Raw genomic sequence first — 12,856 nt, 5'->3', positions numbered from 1 at the left:
CCGCCCCCGCTCTACCGTACAGTCGCGTCAATAAACGCATTCGTAATCTGGGTCCTAGTGCGACTGGGCTTAATGTACAAGCATTTGCCTTGCAGACGCACAAGCCATCATCTAACATAAACGTATTTAGGTATGAAACGGAATACGCACTCAAGAGAGCTAGATAGTGGGTAGACTATAGTGAATTAGCAAAACACCTCAAGATTGGAATCTGAGTCATCCGATTTCATGATACAGCAATTACAACCTCACATGCGCATTTTAGGTGATTCATGTCTATCTTTCGTTCGTGCCGGCACTCTTTTTTTCACCAAATGTAACTGCAGGAATTAATGGGAGGGATATAAAAGCGAGGTGTCGCAAAAGAAGTACGAAATTGTTTGACACAAACGATGCGCGTTGCTGTGAGTTTACGGTAACCATTATGCAACACGCTCAGAGCATCTCGGGTATTGTAGGACACGCGACCTCTGCACCTTTCTAGCCTCGCTTTTTAGAATAAAATTCTTCACCTTGGCTTTGCATGTACTGTAGCTACCCCTGCCTTACTTTTGTGAATAACCTTATTTGTGAATAACCAGTTCAAATAAATTCAAGCTTTGGTGTTTAATCGGTTCTGAGGAAGTGGACCACGCTGTGTTGCTGCGGGAATGAACCTGCAGGCGGTAGGGCGGGTTGTGGCTCTGAGCCACGCCTGCAGACACATTTAAAATAACTCGGACTTGCATCTCCAAGGCGTTTAACTGTCGCATCAGCTATCACTTTTGCCGTTTTTAATAAGTATGAAAATGGGGGTCGATCCGGCCAGGGAAGGTGAAGGAATTTCTCACCGCCACACCACTGTACCACCCTCACAGGGCATCTGGAAAAACACCTTAGTCTGATGAAACAGAGTACTCTTTCACCAACCGGCTAACAGGTCAGCGAAGGTCTCTTGTGTTGACTTCTCAGATCAGCTGAACAAGGGAGACGAATCCTTTCTGATTTCATCTAGTCCGGAACCTCCAGGGGGGACCAGATTCACGAAGCTGTCTGTGGCTTCCAGCCGAGACGATCTCTTGCTGTTGGTCACTTTCAGGAAGGCAATACAGGCGTCTCATACACGTCTAAAGAACGGAATACATACGGAAGACCAGAGATGGGCAGAATTTCCTTTGTTATTTATTTGCTTAAAAAATGAATGTGGCGCAGAATTGGCTCAGTGAATTAGTAAATGCAGGAAGGGATACAAAAGTTTACAATATTCAACGATCACTTCATGTACAGGAAGGTAAAACGATAACAATATTCCAGAAGAGTAGAACGATTGTCAAAAATACAAATATGAAGAACGCTATTTTTATTAAGACAACATCACCTGATACAGAAGGCAAGAGAAGAGTGCTCCAATAGTTCTGTCCAGTTTAAAAGAAACTGGCCTCTTGTGACACCTAGCACACAGCTCCCTGGCTCGGGGACAGTCACAGAAACAGCACACGTGTCATCGTCACACGGAGGAATTAGTCAAAGGCACCACACAATACAGATCACTAGGAGACTTCTGCCCCGTCTGGACACGCCACACTGACTTACAAATTTTAAGGCGAATGTTATATGTGCAAAAAGTTGTGTTTTTTTTTTAAATGGTGCAATGCACTGAAATGATCAAATGTGCTTTCTTCGAGTTTCACGTTCGATAAACTTGTTTAAAAAAATATTTAAAGTGTGTAAAAATCCAGCGGCCACCGCACTGCTGGCCCTGCGGGGGGGGGGGGCGCTCGGCCGCTCAGCTCCTGCAGCACTTCCAGCCCTCCCCCTCCTTCAGGAACGTCCACATCAGGGTGTTGACGATGTCCGGCTGCTCCTGCTGCAGCCAGTGGCCGGCGCCGGAGATGATGTTCAGCCGCAGGTGGTTCCGGACGTAGAGCCGGGAGGCCTCCGCCATCTCCTGCTCCAGCAGGGCATCCCTCTCGCCCCAGAGGAGCAGCACCGAGGACCTCACCTCCTGCTGGGTCAGGGGCAGGGAACTGCGGAGCCAGAGCAGACGCGTGAGAGCCCTCAGAGCAGAAATGAAGAAGAGGGCGTGCGGTATACTGACACGCTCCTCCAGGTACACAGCTCACCTGCCTCCTGCCCCTCTCCAGCTGCGCTGCTGCAGTCAGGAGGCAGCTGAGGGAGGGGTGGGGCTCTGTGCTGTTTTATACCACTGCTGCAGAATCACTAACGGCTTCAGTTTATTTTGTTAGAAAAAGCCTGGTCCTGAACTGCTCCTGGGATGATTTTCAATGAGGATGTTTAACAGCACAATGCATTTCCGCATCGAACAAAGACTTATGTAAATCCATTAAATGCGACGGCTACTGTGTAACCCTTATTGGGTTAGAATTAAGCACATTTTCCCTGCCTGGTAGATCTCACTAACTGCACAGACTTGCTGTCACAGCCATTGTATCATCAAACAGCCTCTTTGCTGTTTTAAATGTAAAGGAACTTGATCACATATATCTTCACGTCTCAGGACTGTGTGAGAAGACATGAAGGGAAATAATGGAAATGGAATCATCTGATTATTCTTTTAGAAGTATGTGACTTCAACACTGGACCAAAGGAATGAACGTACTTTCATAAAGTACGTGAGGGCAATGACAATATATACCGTACACCCTTTTAAACACGAGATAATTCAACAGTAAGTGGATCCCAAAGGGAAAAATGAGCAGAAATGGAAATCCACAATGTGCAATACCAGACTGCACCACAAGAGGGCAGCGCTGATACATGGTGCTCGCTGGACGCAGCCTACGCGCAAGCTCGTCAGTAGCTCGCTGAGACGGGACCGTTTGAATTCCATCGCCAATAGAGACAAACGTTTGGAACCAAATAGGGTTTGAAATTCCAATTGGTAACATAGTGAAATGAGGTCCAATTTAAAGGGAGCAGCCCCTCAGGGTGTGCAAGTCGTGTCGGGGGAATTGAACTGGTTTCAGAAGCGCACACCCCCCCCACACCCCTCCTGTCTCTGCCGGCTCCAGGACAGCGGGCTGTCCACCTGCTCGCTGCGCCATCAATGAGTCTGAATCTGTGATGGAAAAGGCCATTTTCCCAGGGAGCACCAGAGAGGACGCACACAAGGCGTATCTCTCCAAATCCATGCAGCTCAGCAGCTCTGTACCTGAAGATGTTCCTGTAGTAGTTGAGGGGGCCGGTCAGGGCGCCAGGCTGGGAGAAGACGTACAGGTAGGCCTCTGTGTCCTCCGAGCGGAGAGAACTGCTCTTCCATCGTACCCCGGCGCTCCGGCTGGGGAAGAAGCCCTTCAGAGCCTGAGGACAATAAGGCGACGGTCAGCAGTTGTGCCAGGAGCACTTTCCAGCCTGGGGTTTAGACACCTGCCTGTGGTGGCATTGCAGTTGCATGTACTGTAGGAGCTCCAAGATGGCGGCTGTGCTCTGCCCCTAGTGGCAGCGCGGTGAACTGCAGGCTGAGTTCGCCAGAGGCTGCACCTGGGCCAGAGGCTGGGGCTCAGGCTGGAGCCAGACTATCTTGTGGGGGAGAGGGGGAGTAGGAGGGGGGGAGGGCTCGGCTGGAACTACCGCATCTTTGCAGAGTGAAATGAACCCTCTCTTGCGAGAAGAGATGTAACTCGGCCAGTGTCAGTACTGGCTTTGCGTTCACTGAGAGCGTGCACGTACGGCGATTCATACTGTAAAACAGCCCTCGCACCTCAGCCTTCTGACCACGAACTGCCGCTGTGTTGCAAATTAAAACTGTTAAACGTGCAGGGACGTCAAGAGATGGAGAGAATACTAAAGCTTGTGCTGAGAGTTTTACTGCCCTTCAGATGCACAGAATCATGCGGCCTTTTGGAAGGACAGAGCTGACTGCACTCACCGCTCAAACGGTGAGACTCCAGGAAAATCTGTCTCGCTGAAGCACAACACACTGAACGCCCCCGTCTAGACTGTAAGTTTCCTAGCTTTCGCATTGAAGGGGACCAATTGCTGTCAATAAAGCTGATTGGTCAGGTGCTCACCAGCGTTTAATGTGCTTTACCCAGCTCTGAAAAAAGTTAATCAATCCAAATTAATCAATGTATATTTGCTATAGCACACTCCGCAACAGGGCACCCTGCAGAGCTATACATCAGCTGACGTTACTTGACACTAAAGAGTCCTGGGCTGCACCATCACTTCACACCCGTGGCTGAAATCAAATCCAAACTGCGCGACTGCAAGCGTGGAGCTGCCTTCCTTCTGCTGCCCCCTGGACCCCAGCAGCCAGCGCAGGGGCTGTGATCTGAGACGGGTGAATGAATCCAAGGCCTGTTCCACAGCTGGCCCGCGATGGCTCGTAACTCCAATAATCAAAACCCTCTAACCTAGCAGAACGTATCCCACCTTCGGGACGTACTGTACCAAAGCCACCTACGTATCTGCGGACGCCAGGAACCTGCGCCCGAACTTTCTGAGCTGTGCTGGGAGACCTAGCTAGGAGTACCTTGAAGTCGTCAACGGAGAGCATTAACTCCGGGAGGCGTGGCAGCTGGAAGAGGAAGATGCAGCTGCACTTCGCCAGCTGCAGGGGGCGGCGCAGAGCGTGATCTGGAGGCACAGAAAAGCTTCAGCTGGACTCTGACACCAGGCTGGCCTTGCGCGAAGGGCAAGAACAAAACTGAAGAAGAAGCAACAGAAAAACAGGGACATTTCCGCGCCGTCTCTCCCGGAGGGTGGGCTCTCATGGGGCTGGAGAAAGGAAGCTGACTGAGCAAAACGCTTTCAGGGCTGCTGGTCGGCAGAGGCAGAAATGGAGGAATTACAGACGCAGCAGGGCTGACAAACACAAGAGAGAGGAGGAAAGCAGAGAGCCGAGGAGGAGCACAGGCAAGAGCATCTAGACGAGAGCCAGCGAAGCAGAAAACAAGAGGAAACAGAGAGACCTGCAGATCTGTAGAAATGGGAGAGGTTGAACATGCTATGACGTTTTTTTTTTCCAATGAAAGACATATCATTATCACTTGCTGTCAATAAACTAAAAAAAAACCAAAAGGAATAAAACTGACCTATCAAAAACTTCTACAAAAAGATAACTTATATCCCAGCACAGGTGCACAGGTTCCCAGCATGCAGCGGGTGCAGGCTTACCTGCGAACACAGAGGGATGGGGACAGTTTAAGACAATCAGCTTGGTCACCATCTCTGGGTAGTGGATAGCAAACAGCCAGGCCACCATACCACCCCAGTCGTGGCCGACCAGGTAGCACCTGTTATAACCTGGCGAGAGAGAAACCCTGTCAGTGCCGCTGCCAGTCTAGGACAGCTGCATTCTGAAAAGGACCAGCATTTCCACACGTGCTGTGAAATTACCAATGAACCAAGCTACCCCAGAAAGGACAGGACCAGCTCCTGCTCCCCAGAGGAGAAGACCAGCAGCTCATCGTTACTCTACGAACCGCCAGCTCGTTAGTGGGAGCTGGAGCTCGCTTACAAGACGGGGCGGTGGAGCAGATGGGCCTGCGGGAAAGACCGACAGGCCTGCAGGTCCACTTCGAAAGCCTTGCTGTCGCAGCGCACATTCGGAGCAGTGCTGAATTATTCATGCAGAGGGAGCTGTTTATACTAAGCCTACTGTTCATATATAAGAGCTGCTCCTATGGTACAGCAGGTCCACCCTGCAGTGGCCTTCAGAAGCACAAGTACTGCCCACATGTGAAGTGTGCCCATTCCCTTGATAAACTCCTGCTGGGGGGGGGGGGGCAGCCGTCCTGCCAGAGCAGGGCTGATCCGTGCTGCCGCCCTCTCCAACACGGATGCCTCCTCTGACCTGGGCTGAGAGGCCGACCACAGAAAACTGTCACCTGATCCGAAATGGGTCATCGATGGCGCCTGTATCTTTCATTCTCCCTAAAGATTCAGCAAACTGAAGGATAAGCCAGCTAGAGCATGAAATTCCACGGCCCCCCACACCCATTGCCGGGAGGGTATCGCTTCTCCCCGACTTGTCTAGAGGGGATGAGCTCGAGCTCTAAGGAGTTCAAGAGCCAGGAGAATGGAAACTGGTTCCTCTGTTCCTAATGCAGGGAGAGAGAGTCGGTTATCAGGGGATGAGGAAGAAGAGATGAAGGGGGAAGTGACTATCTGGCGAGGCTGAGGCTCTGTGAGAGAGCAGTAACTCATCCCGTCTCAAGCGCTCAGACAGTTCCAGAAACACACCAATCTCCCTTTCCCAAGATGCCCTGGGACAGGTAAGGCCTGTAAACTCGCCTGCGAAGCCACAGCCTGCTCCACACGGGGTCGGTTCCACTCGCCGTACCCTGAGGTACCTGCTGAAACCGGCTGGCCAAGATCATTTATGTGTGTCTCCAAGGACAGCATTTTCCCCACCTGTGAAACATGATGCATTTTACTAATCATAGTGCTTTGCTTCTCCAAAAAAGACTGTGGGAAGTAGGGAGGTATATGAAATTGCAGTTAAGCTTTGGCAAAGTCTGATGTCTAGGAAACTGGAAAAAAAACTCTAAAAACTCTAATAATAAGCCTTTAAATGTAACTCAGAGAAGGTGGTTTTAGAAGAGCAGGCTGTTGTCTCAGTTTGCTGACACACCTCAGGTCCCAGATACTGAAAGAACTGAGTGATTTTACTGGGTGATTTAACACACCCAGAAAAGGGCAAGAACGGGGCTGTACTGATGTTGTGTTTTTTTTTTTGTTTCAGACGGCACAGATATTTTTCGAGAGGTGGAAAACATTTCAGAAACCGGTTCCTGCCAAGTGAGGTGCCCTGACTTCACTCTGAACCACCGGCACCCTTTGATTCCTACACATCGTGGAATGAAACAAATCAGACATCAGACACGAACATGAACCAGGAGGCAGAAGTGGAAACTCAGAACAGGAGGCAGTTCATTACACAAAGGGTTGTGGGAGTGTGGAACAACTCCACCATCGACCAAGGGGGCTACATGGTCAGACTGGCCTCCTCTCGCTTGCGGCCTTTGTGCAGTTCTTATGCTCCGCGGAGAGGCCGAGCGGCCGGTCGCTCACCCAGGCACTCCACGATGTCCCTGACGTCCGTGATGAGGTGGTCCAGCCGGTAGTTCTCTGCCCCCACCGGCACATCGGACTCCCCGTACCCCCGCATGTCCACCGCCACCACCCGGAACTCGCTCTTGAACTCCCGCAGCTGGTGGCGCCAGGAGAACCTGCAGCGACCCGGGGAAGAGCTCAGCGGACGGCGGCCGGAAGACCTCCCCCGGACGGCGGCCCACCCGCTGGACAGAGAGACCACGGACACAGCGTCCACCCGCCCGGCCCTGGCGGTCACTGAGGGGCGGCCTCCTGTGTCCACGTTCAGCCAAGTCTGCACGGCTGCACCCATTCCTGCTTCACAAGAACACCTCCCTGGACACCATGCTGGGGCTGCAGGCGACCCCCTCCACGGTCTCGCGTGATCTTGCACGCGCTTAAACATGTCACACCTTTCAAACTGGGCTTCTACCCTCCTCTCTCACAGCGGGGGGTAATCTCTGCATGAGATAAAGGGGTCGTTAGCTTCGACGGTAAGTAGCGTTGAAATTGTTAGGACCAAAATAGCACACTAATTCTAGTTCCTGGCTGCTCTTTAGATGTACTTTGAAGTCGATCTTTCTTGGATGTAAAGAAGGAAAAAGAAGCAGGGGAAGCCGACAGATCGTGGGTGCTGGCGACAAGGACAGTGGCCCCATTTAAACTGCAGAAAATGCATGATGACACACTAGGTCATTCACGCACAAACTCCCCGCTGTTAGAAGCAGCTTTTATAGTCAGCATTTTCTGGCAACACAACTGCCCTTCAGTTCAGGGGATGCCCTTGATAAAAACAGCTATTTATACTTTAGAAAAAGGCAAGAACATAAGAGAACTGATACAAGTGAACACAGCCGAGGGGCTCGTGCTTACTGCTGTCTGCAGACACAGGCAGTAAGAACAGATCGTTTAGCTAACTGCACCGTTGGCTGTGGAGCCTGCCGAACCAGCTCAGCTTCTACCCCTGGAGACTGTTGTGTTAAGTGTGACAAAGTGTGTCTTCTGATCTCTCTGTCCCCTGTCCCCGGTCTCTCTGTCCCCTGTCTGTCCGGCAAGCAGGTACAGTAAGGGCTGTCCCAGTCCAGGCCCATGCCAGGTGGAACTCTGCAACACTGTCAGACAAGCACAGAGCTGCGTGTCTGCATTCAGATGTGAACTAAATCTGTGCTATCCAGTTCTACTCCTGTGCCCCTCTGTGGTGGTAGCAAGTACCCATGACTCTCAGCGCGCACCACCTGTATCCAGCTCTGCCCAAAGTGCAGGTCCAGTGATCTCCCCCCTGGCATGCTGATCACCAGCACCTCCTCGAGCCCGCTGGCTCATGAACAGACCACATCACTCTAAACTCCAGCAGGTTCTTGCTCTCAGACTGTGACTTGAGGAAAAGCTCTCTTACACAACTTTAAGAAACAACAACACCTTAAAAGCATAAAATAAAAACAAAGAAGGACTTGTTTCTGATTTTTAAAAGAAAAATAAATACCCAGCGTTTCTTCTCAGTTTCACACCCACTGAGATTTTTTCAATTCCCCTTTTGTGTAACACTCGCTCAGGACGGAGGTACGCTGGAGGTAATAAACCCAGCAAACCAAGGAAACCCAAATCACTCTGAATGTCTCTTGGAATGAGAAAGAGAATCTAATCTCTGTTCGCGACTCATGAGCTGTACATGTGCAGCCATGCACATTGGATTCTGCCATCTGAATAATTAACTGCTGTCTGCTTTTGTACAAGGCTGTTTGCCAGATTCATACATGAACTAGTTTACTGCAGCTGACAGCCTTACCCTAGCCTGTTCCAGCTGCAGCTGCACCCTGGTCCACATCGTGTAATGAAGGGTTTATCCTAAAAGGGAGAAGAGTCAGGGAAGCTGTAAATCAGCTGGATTCCCACAGGTAGTGAGAAAAAACTAGGAACATAAAACAAACGCCTCTGGTTCCTGCCTGCCAGGATGGGTTATTCTGCTGGTTCAAAAGCTGCGGTGCATGCCACTGCTGCAGCAGAACCACTCACGTGAGTCCTGACTCGTCCCTGTGAACGCTGCTTCACAGACAGACGCTTGCTGGTGGACCAAGTGAATCAGAGGGAGAGCTGTGGGTCTTTCTGAGGTCTGTTCTCTTTGTTTTAGCCTTTCACACTGACGTTGCCCAGGCTGAAAGATTAGGGTCCTGGTCTCTGGTGCAGTGTCTCACTCCCCCCCCCGATCTGGGGTGCAGGGGGGGCGTGGCCCCTCAGAGGCAGGGTTTTATTACGATACAGTAAGTGCCGAGACCCCGCCAGTGTACGTATTCTAACCCGCAGCCGGAATTCCTGTCGGTCCAGTTTCCTACCTGTGTCTCCCAGCCACGGTGTGCGTGTGGACGGGAGTGGAGCTGAAGGGACGGATGGCAGGAAGAGGGGATGTGCGTTGGGATGGAGGAGTGCACAGATGCTCGTGTGGATAGGGATGTAGGAATGGATGGATACATGCCAGACGTTTTACCAGAACTCTGGGAATCCGTGCAGGAACAGCATCAGGGGTTTCCCTCTCTCGCCGGCAGCCACATAGTGGAACCTCAGCCCAGACTCCTGCGGACACAGGGAGAGACCACCGGCGGGCTGATCACAGGCCTCCCGCACTCCCCCTGGCCAGCTCAGGCACGCAGCGGGACTGACGCTGGCCTCTCGGACGCACCCCGACAGCGGACATGTGCCTGTCTGCGTCACTGGTACTACTGCAGAGCCCGGACACCAGGAACTCCTGCACACACACAGCTCCCTCACCTCCGCGACGGGGAAGGTGGTTTGTTCCCAGACTTACAGCTTCGGACGAACTGTACATTATGTACAGCGCGCACGGAATTTACAGCACGTTTCAGGAATGTTTAACACCGATGATGCCCTGTCCTGTCTGGAGCAGGGGTGGTGCCATGGGTGAGGACAGGTGTATCTGTCTCTGCCTGCCCTCTGTTTCTGTCAGACAGCTCCGAACTGACACCCGCAGTCCAGGAGAAGCCCCAGACACACTGTGAAAACTGAATTACTATCGATCCAATGTCTGTGGGGGTAAAGGTGTACTACTAAAAGACGTGAACACCTCTGATGGAAAATAAGACTGTACACCAAGAGGTCACCCTGGAACCTAGCATTTAAAAAAACAAAACAAAGTTAGGGCACGACTATTTTCTGCTGTGTTCGAATTCTTCCGTGACACCCGAAATAATGAGATATTCATAGCGATTTCACAGGGCTCTGGAACCGAACAGGTATGCTAACCCCGCCAGGCAGAGGTGACCTACACTCAAGAAACGCGTCGCCGCCAGGAGCGGTGGTTTCCTCAAGCACCCCGCAAGAGCAAGCCGGGAGCCCAGCTTCAGGGAGGATGAGGCAGCCGGGAGAGCGGGTCCCGGTGCGGCGGTGCTCCGGGCGGCGGGAGCTGTCTTCAGCACCATTCGCTCGGAAACGAAACACTAACTGAGCGCTGGGGGCACGAAGGAACGGGACCACCAGCGGTGACTGAAACAAAGTGTACTTCAGAAAACAATGTTCGCGCGTCGTTACTGCGTTTCTTTAATGGCCAGTCGCATGACGATCAGCGTTTCAGTCAGATTCACAGACAGGCCCTTTTCCTATCGTTTTCCTCCCGGCCGGTAAGAAGGCAAGGCGCATCTTCCATCGGTACAGCCCTTCTGCCTGTGTAATAAAATGTCCTCCCCGCTCAAGCCCGTGCATTCCGAGAGTCTTACCTTGATGCGCACGTAGCAGTGCGTCCCCAAGGACGTGTCGTTCAGGCAGGCTGGGGGGGCCTCACGGACTCCCCACTGGAAGGTTTTCGACGGCTTTTGAAGGATGGTCCACAGAAGTTTCAGCAGGGCGACGGAAGCGCAGACGGCACAATAAGAGTATATCAAGGACCAGTAGCCGATAACTCTAATCTTCAGCGTCAGCCGGGCTGCCAGCAGCAGTAAGTTATGGAGCAGTCTCGCCATCTTTACGTTACAGCAGGGAGAGCTGTGCCTGTGTGGATCGCCCCGGTCGCTGGGCTTATTTCCCTCAACCGCCCTGCGCTGCGCAGGTGATGCTGCACACCCCGGACTGCGCTGGCCCGCCTCCGGACGCGCATTCGGCCGCCAGGAGCGCAGCGGTCCGGCGGGAGGATGCCAGAAAGCGAGCTCAGTGCAATCGCACAGGCTCCACGCGTGCGTGTGACGGGAGGCTGGAGCTGGCGGTTGTATAAGCCAGCCCACCCGAGCTCATAGGGCTGCCCCCCCCACCCCCCCGCCGGCGACGGCGCAGGCGCGCTCTGGAGACACGGCGCACACCTGTGCCACGTGCCCGTGTTGCGGATCCGCGGGTTCACGCTCCGGGCCCGCAGGATCACGCACGACTCGCGCCAGCGCCAGAGCCCTGAAGAAGCGCCTCTGCCCAGCAGGCGAGACAGGTGATCGCATTTTCTGCCGCCGGGGCGCAGGGTGTTCACGCTGCTCGGCTTAGCTCCTGGGGCGTGTATGCGTGCATCACCGCGAGATACAGATTTACTACAGCTCTCGGCATGACACTACTAAAGAGGTTAAGGCAGGCATTACTCACACTTTTCCCACATAAGGTTCCCCACTCTTGTAAACACTTATCAAGCAAAAACTCACACATGCCTTTCATTGAGCCATTTTTTAAATAAAAGCCTGATTAAATTGCACGAGTATGAATGGGACTTAATCTCAGAAGAAATAGACCCATGCACCGGAATATTAGACTTCACAAGAGAAGACATCTGTCGGCGCCGGATTTCTCCGAGGAGAAACGTGTGTCCGTCTCTGAACATTTCCCTCAGCTCGTTTGTGTTCGGATGCTACTGGTTGTCTTTGAGCGTCAGTCTCGAGTCGCCAGCGGAGGATTTGTTTTAAAAAAACAGCCCTTTCCTAGAAAAGGAATTGTGCCTCCCTCTGAGTGTACATGGGCTTCTCCGTTAGCCTGCGTCAAGGTTTTCAAGATCTGAAACCACCGCTGTACATAATAGGGAGTATGTTATAGTTTTGCTTTTTAAGCTTCATAAAATAAAACATGGATTTCAAGAGTTTATTTTACAACTGCCAAAGTGACGTGCAAATGCAAGCAAACCATTTTTCTGCAAACATTCCTGAAATACAGGGAGGTTTTCTTTAACTTTTATAACTTGCTTGCATGTAAGCTAGTATCAGGACGAATGTGATCTCCATTATGACTCCCTGACTCCTGCCAGCAATAATGTAAGAACTCATTAAGCCCTGGCCACACTCCCCAGCTTTCACTTCTCCCCCAGTGGAAAGGTGAAAGGCAGGGACTCAGCTAGAGAACAGCAGTTCAGTGATCCAGTCAGGTTCATCGTGTGCTCTAAGCCCTTTACAAATCAGGGTTAGAAAGTGCCCTAGTGATGCAACTCATCCGCTGCCTCTTAAGTAAGCTAATCCAGCACAAAGAGGTTTGTGTGCGTGAAGGAGGCAGCACGATGGCTGGCGTCTCGGTGCAACACGCGCAGGCTCAGAACAAGATTTGTTTCAGTACAAATGGCCTTGCAATCCCATCATGCTCATTGGCATTTCAGGCAGGAACCAGGGAAGCTGAAGCACACGGACAGAGGTTGTTGCACCTCAATCAGCCGGTATCGCAGTGCGGGGACGAGTTCTCCCCAAGCACCTTGAGCCGAGCGAGGAACGGCGCAATGTTAAGATGACATCATAGTTACAACTTCGTAAAGCGTCATGATTACACATCTTGGCAGAGAGAATACAAACACTAAACCAAGGAAAATTTTGTCATCGTCACCGCACCTGTTCTGCACTAAGCCTTAGGAAGGAAATGT

At 51.9% G+C, this 12,856-nt stretch overlaps 1 protein-coding gene across 1 annotated transcript; it reads right to left on the bottom strand.

Annotated features, from left to right (window-relative positions):
* Positions 1–1,147: 1,147 nt before the first annotated feature.
* Positions 1,148–11,322, bottom strand: ephx4 (epoxide hydrolase 4). The gene is made up of 7 exons (XM_088927803.1): positions 10,764–11,322; positions 9,521–9,606; positions 7,018–7,175; positions 5,119–5,247; positions 4,475–4,578; positions 3,152–3,300; positions 1,148–2,006 (listed from the first exon to the last, which is right to left on the bottom strand). The coding sequence occupies exons 1-7, from the start codon at positions 11,004–11,006 to the stop codon at positions 1,766–1,768; spliced, it is 1,110 nt and encodes a 369-aa protein (XP_088783929.1). The 5' UTR covers positions 11,007–11,322; the 3' UTR covers positions 1,148–1,765.
* Between the last annotated feature and the right edge of the window lie 1,534 nt (positions 11,323–12,856).

This window comes from Atractosteus spatula, chromosome 11, assembly GCF_055471065.1.
Source record: "Atractosteus spatula isolate fAtrSpa1 chromosome 11, fAtrSpa1.hap1, whole genome shotgun sequence".
Classification (NCBI taxonomy): domain Eukaryota; kingdom Metazoa; phylum Chordata; class Actinopteri; order Semionotiformes; family Lepisosteidae; genus Atractosteus; species Atractosteus spatula.
The sequence above is the reverse complement of the archived record's forward strand: the minus strand, read 5'-3'. Positions and strand labels throughout refer to the sequence as shown.

Bases quoted from the DNA above. Each gene is read 5' to 3' on its own strand.
- ephx4 (XM_088927803.1), bottom strand. From the start codon at position 11,006: ATGGCGAGACTGCTCCATAACTTACTGCTGCTGGCAGCCCGGCTGACG. The intron at 9,607-10,763 runs GTAAGACTCTCG...CTGTGTCCGCAG, and splicing joins ACTGCTACGTGCGCATCAAG to GAGTCTGGGCTGAGGTTCCA. The intron at 3,301-4,474 runs GTACTCCTAGCT...TATTGTCCTCAG, and splicing joins TCTCCGTTGACGACTTCAAG to GCTCTGAAGGGCTTCTTCCC.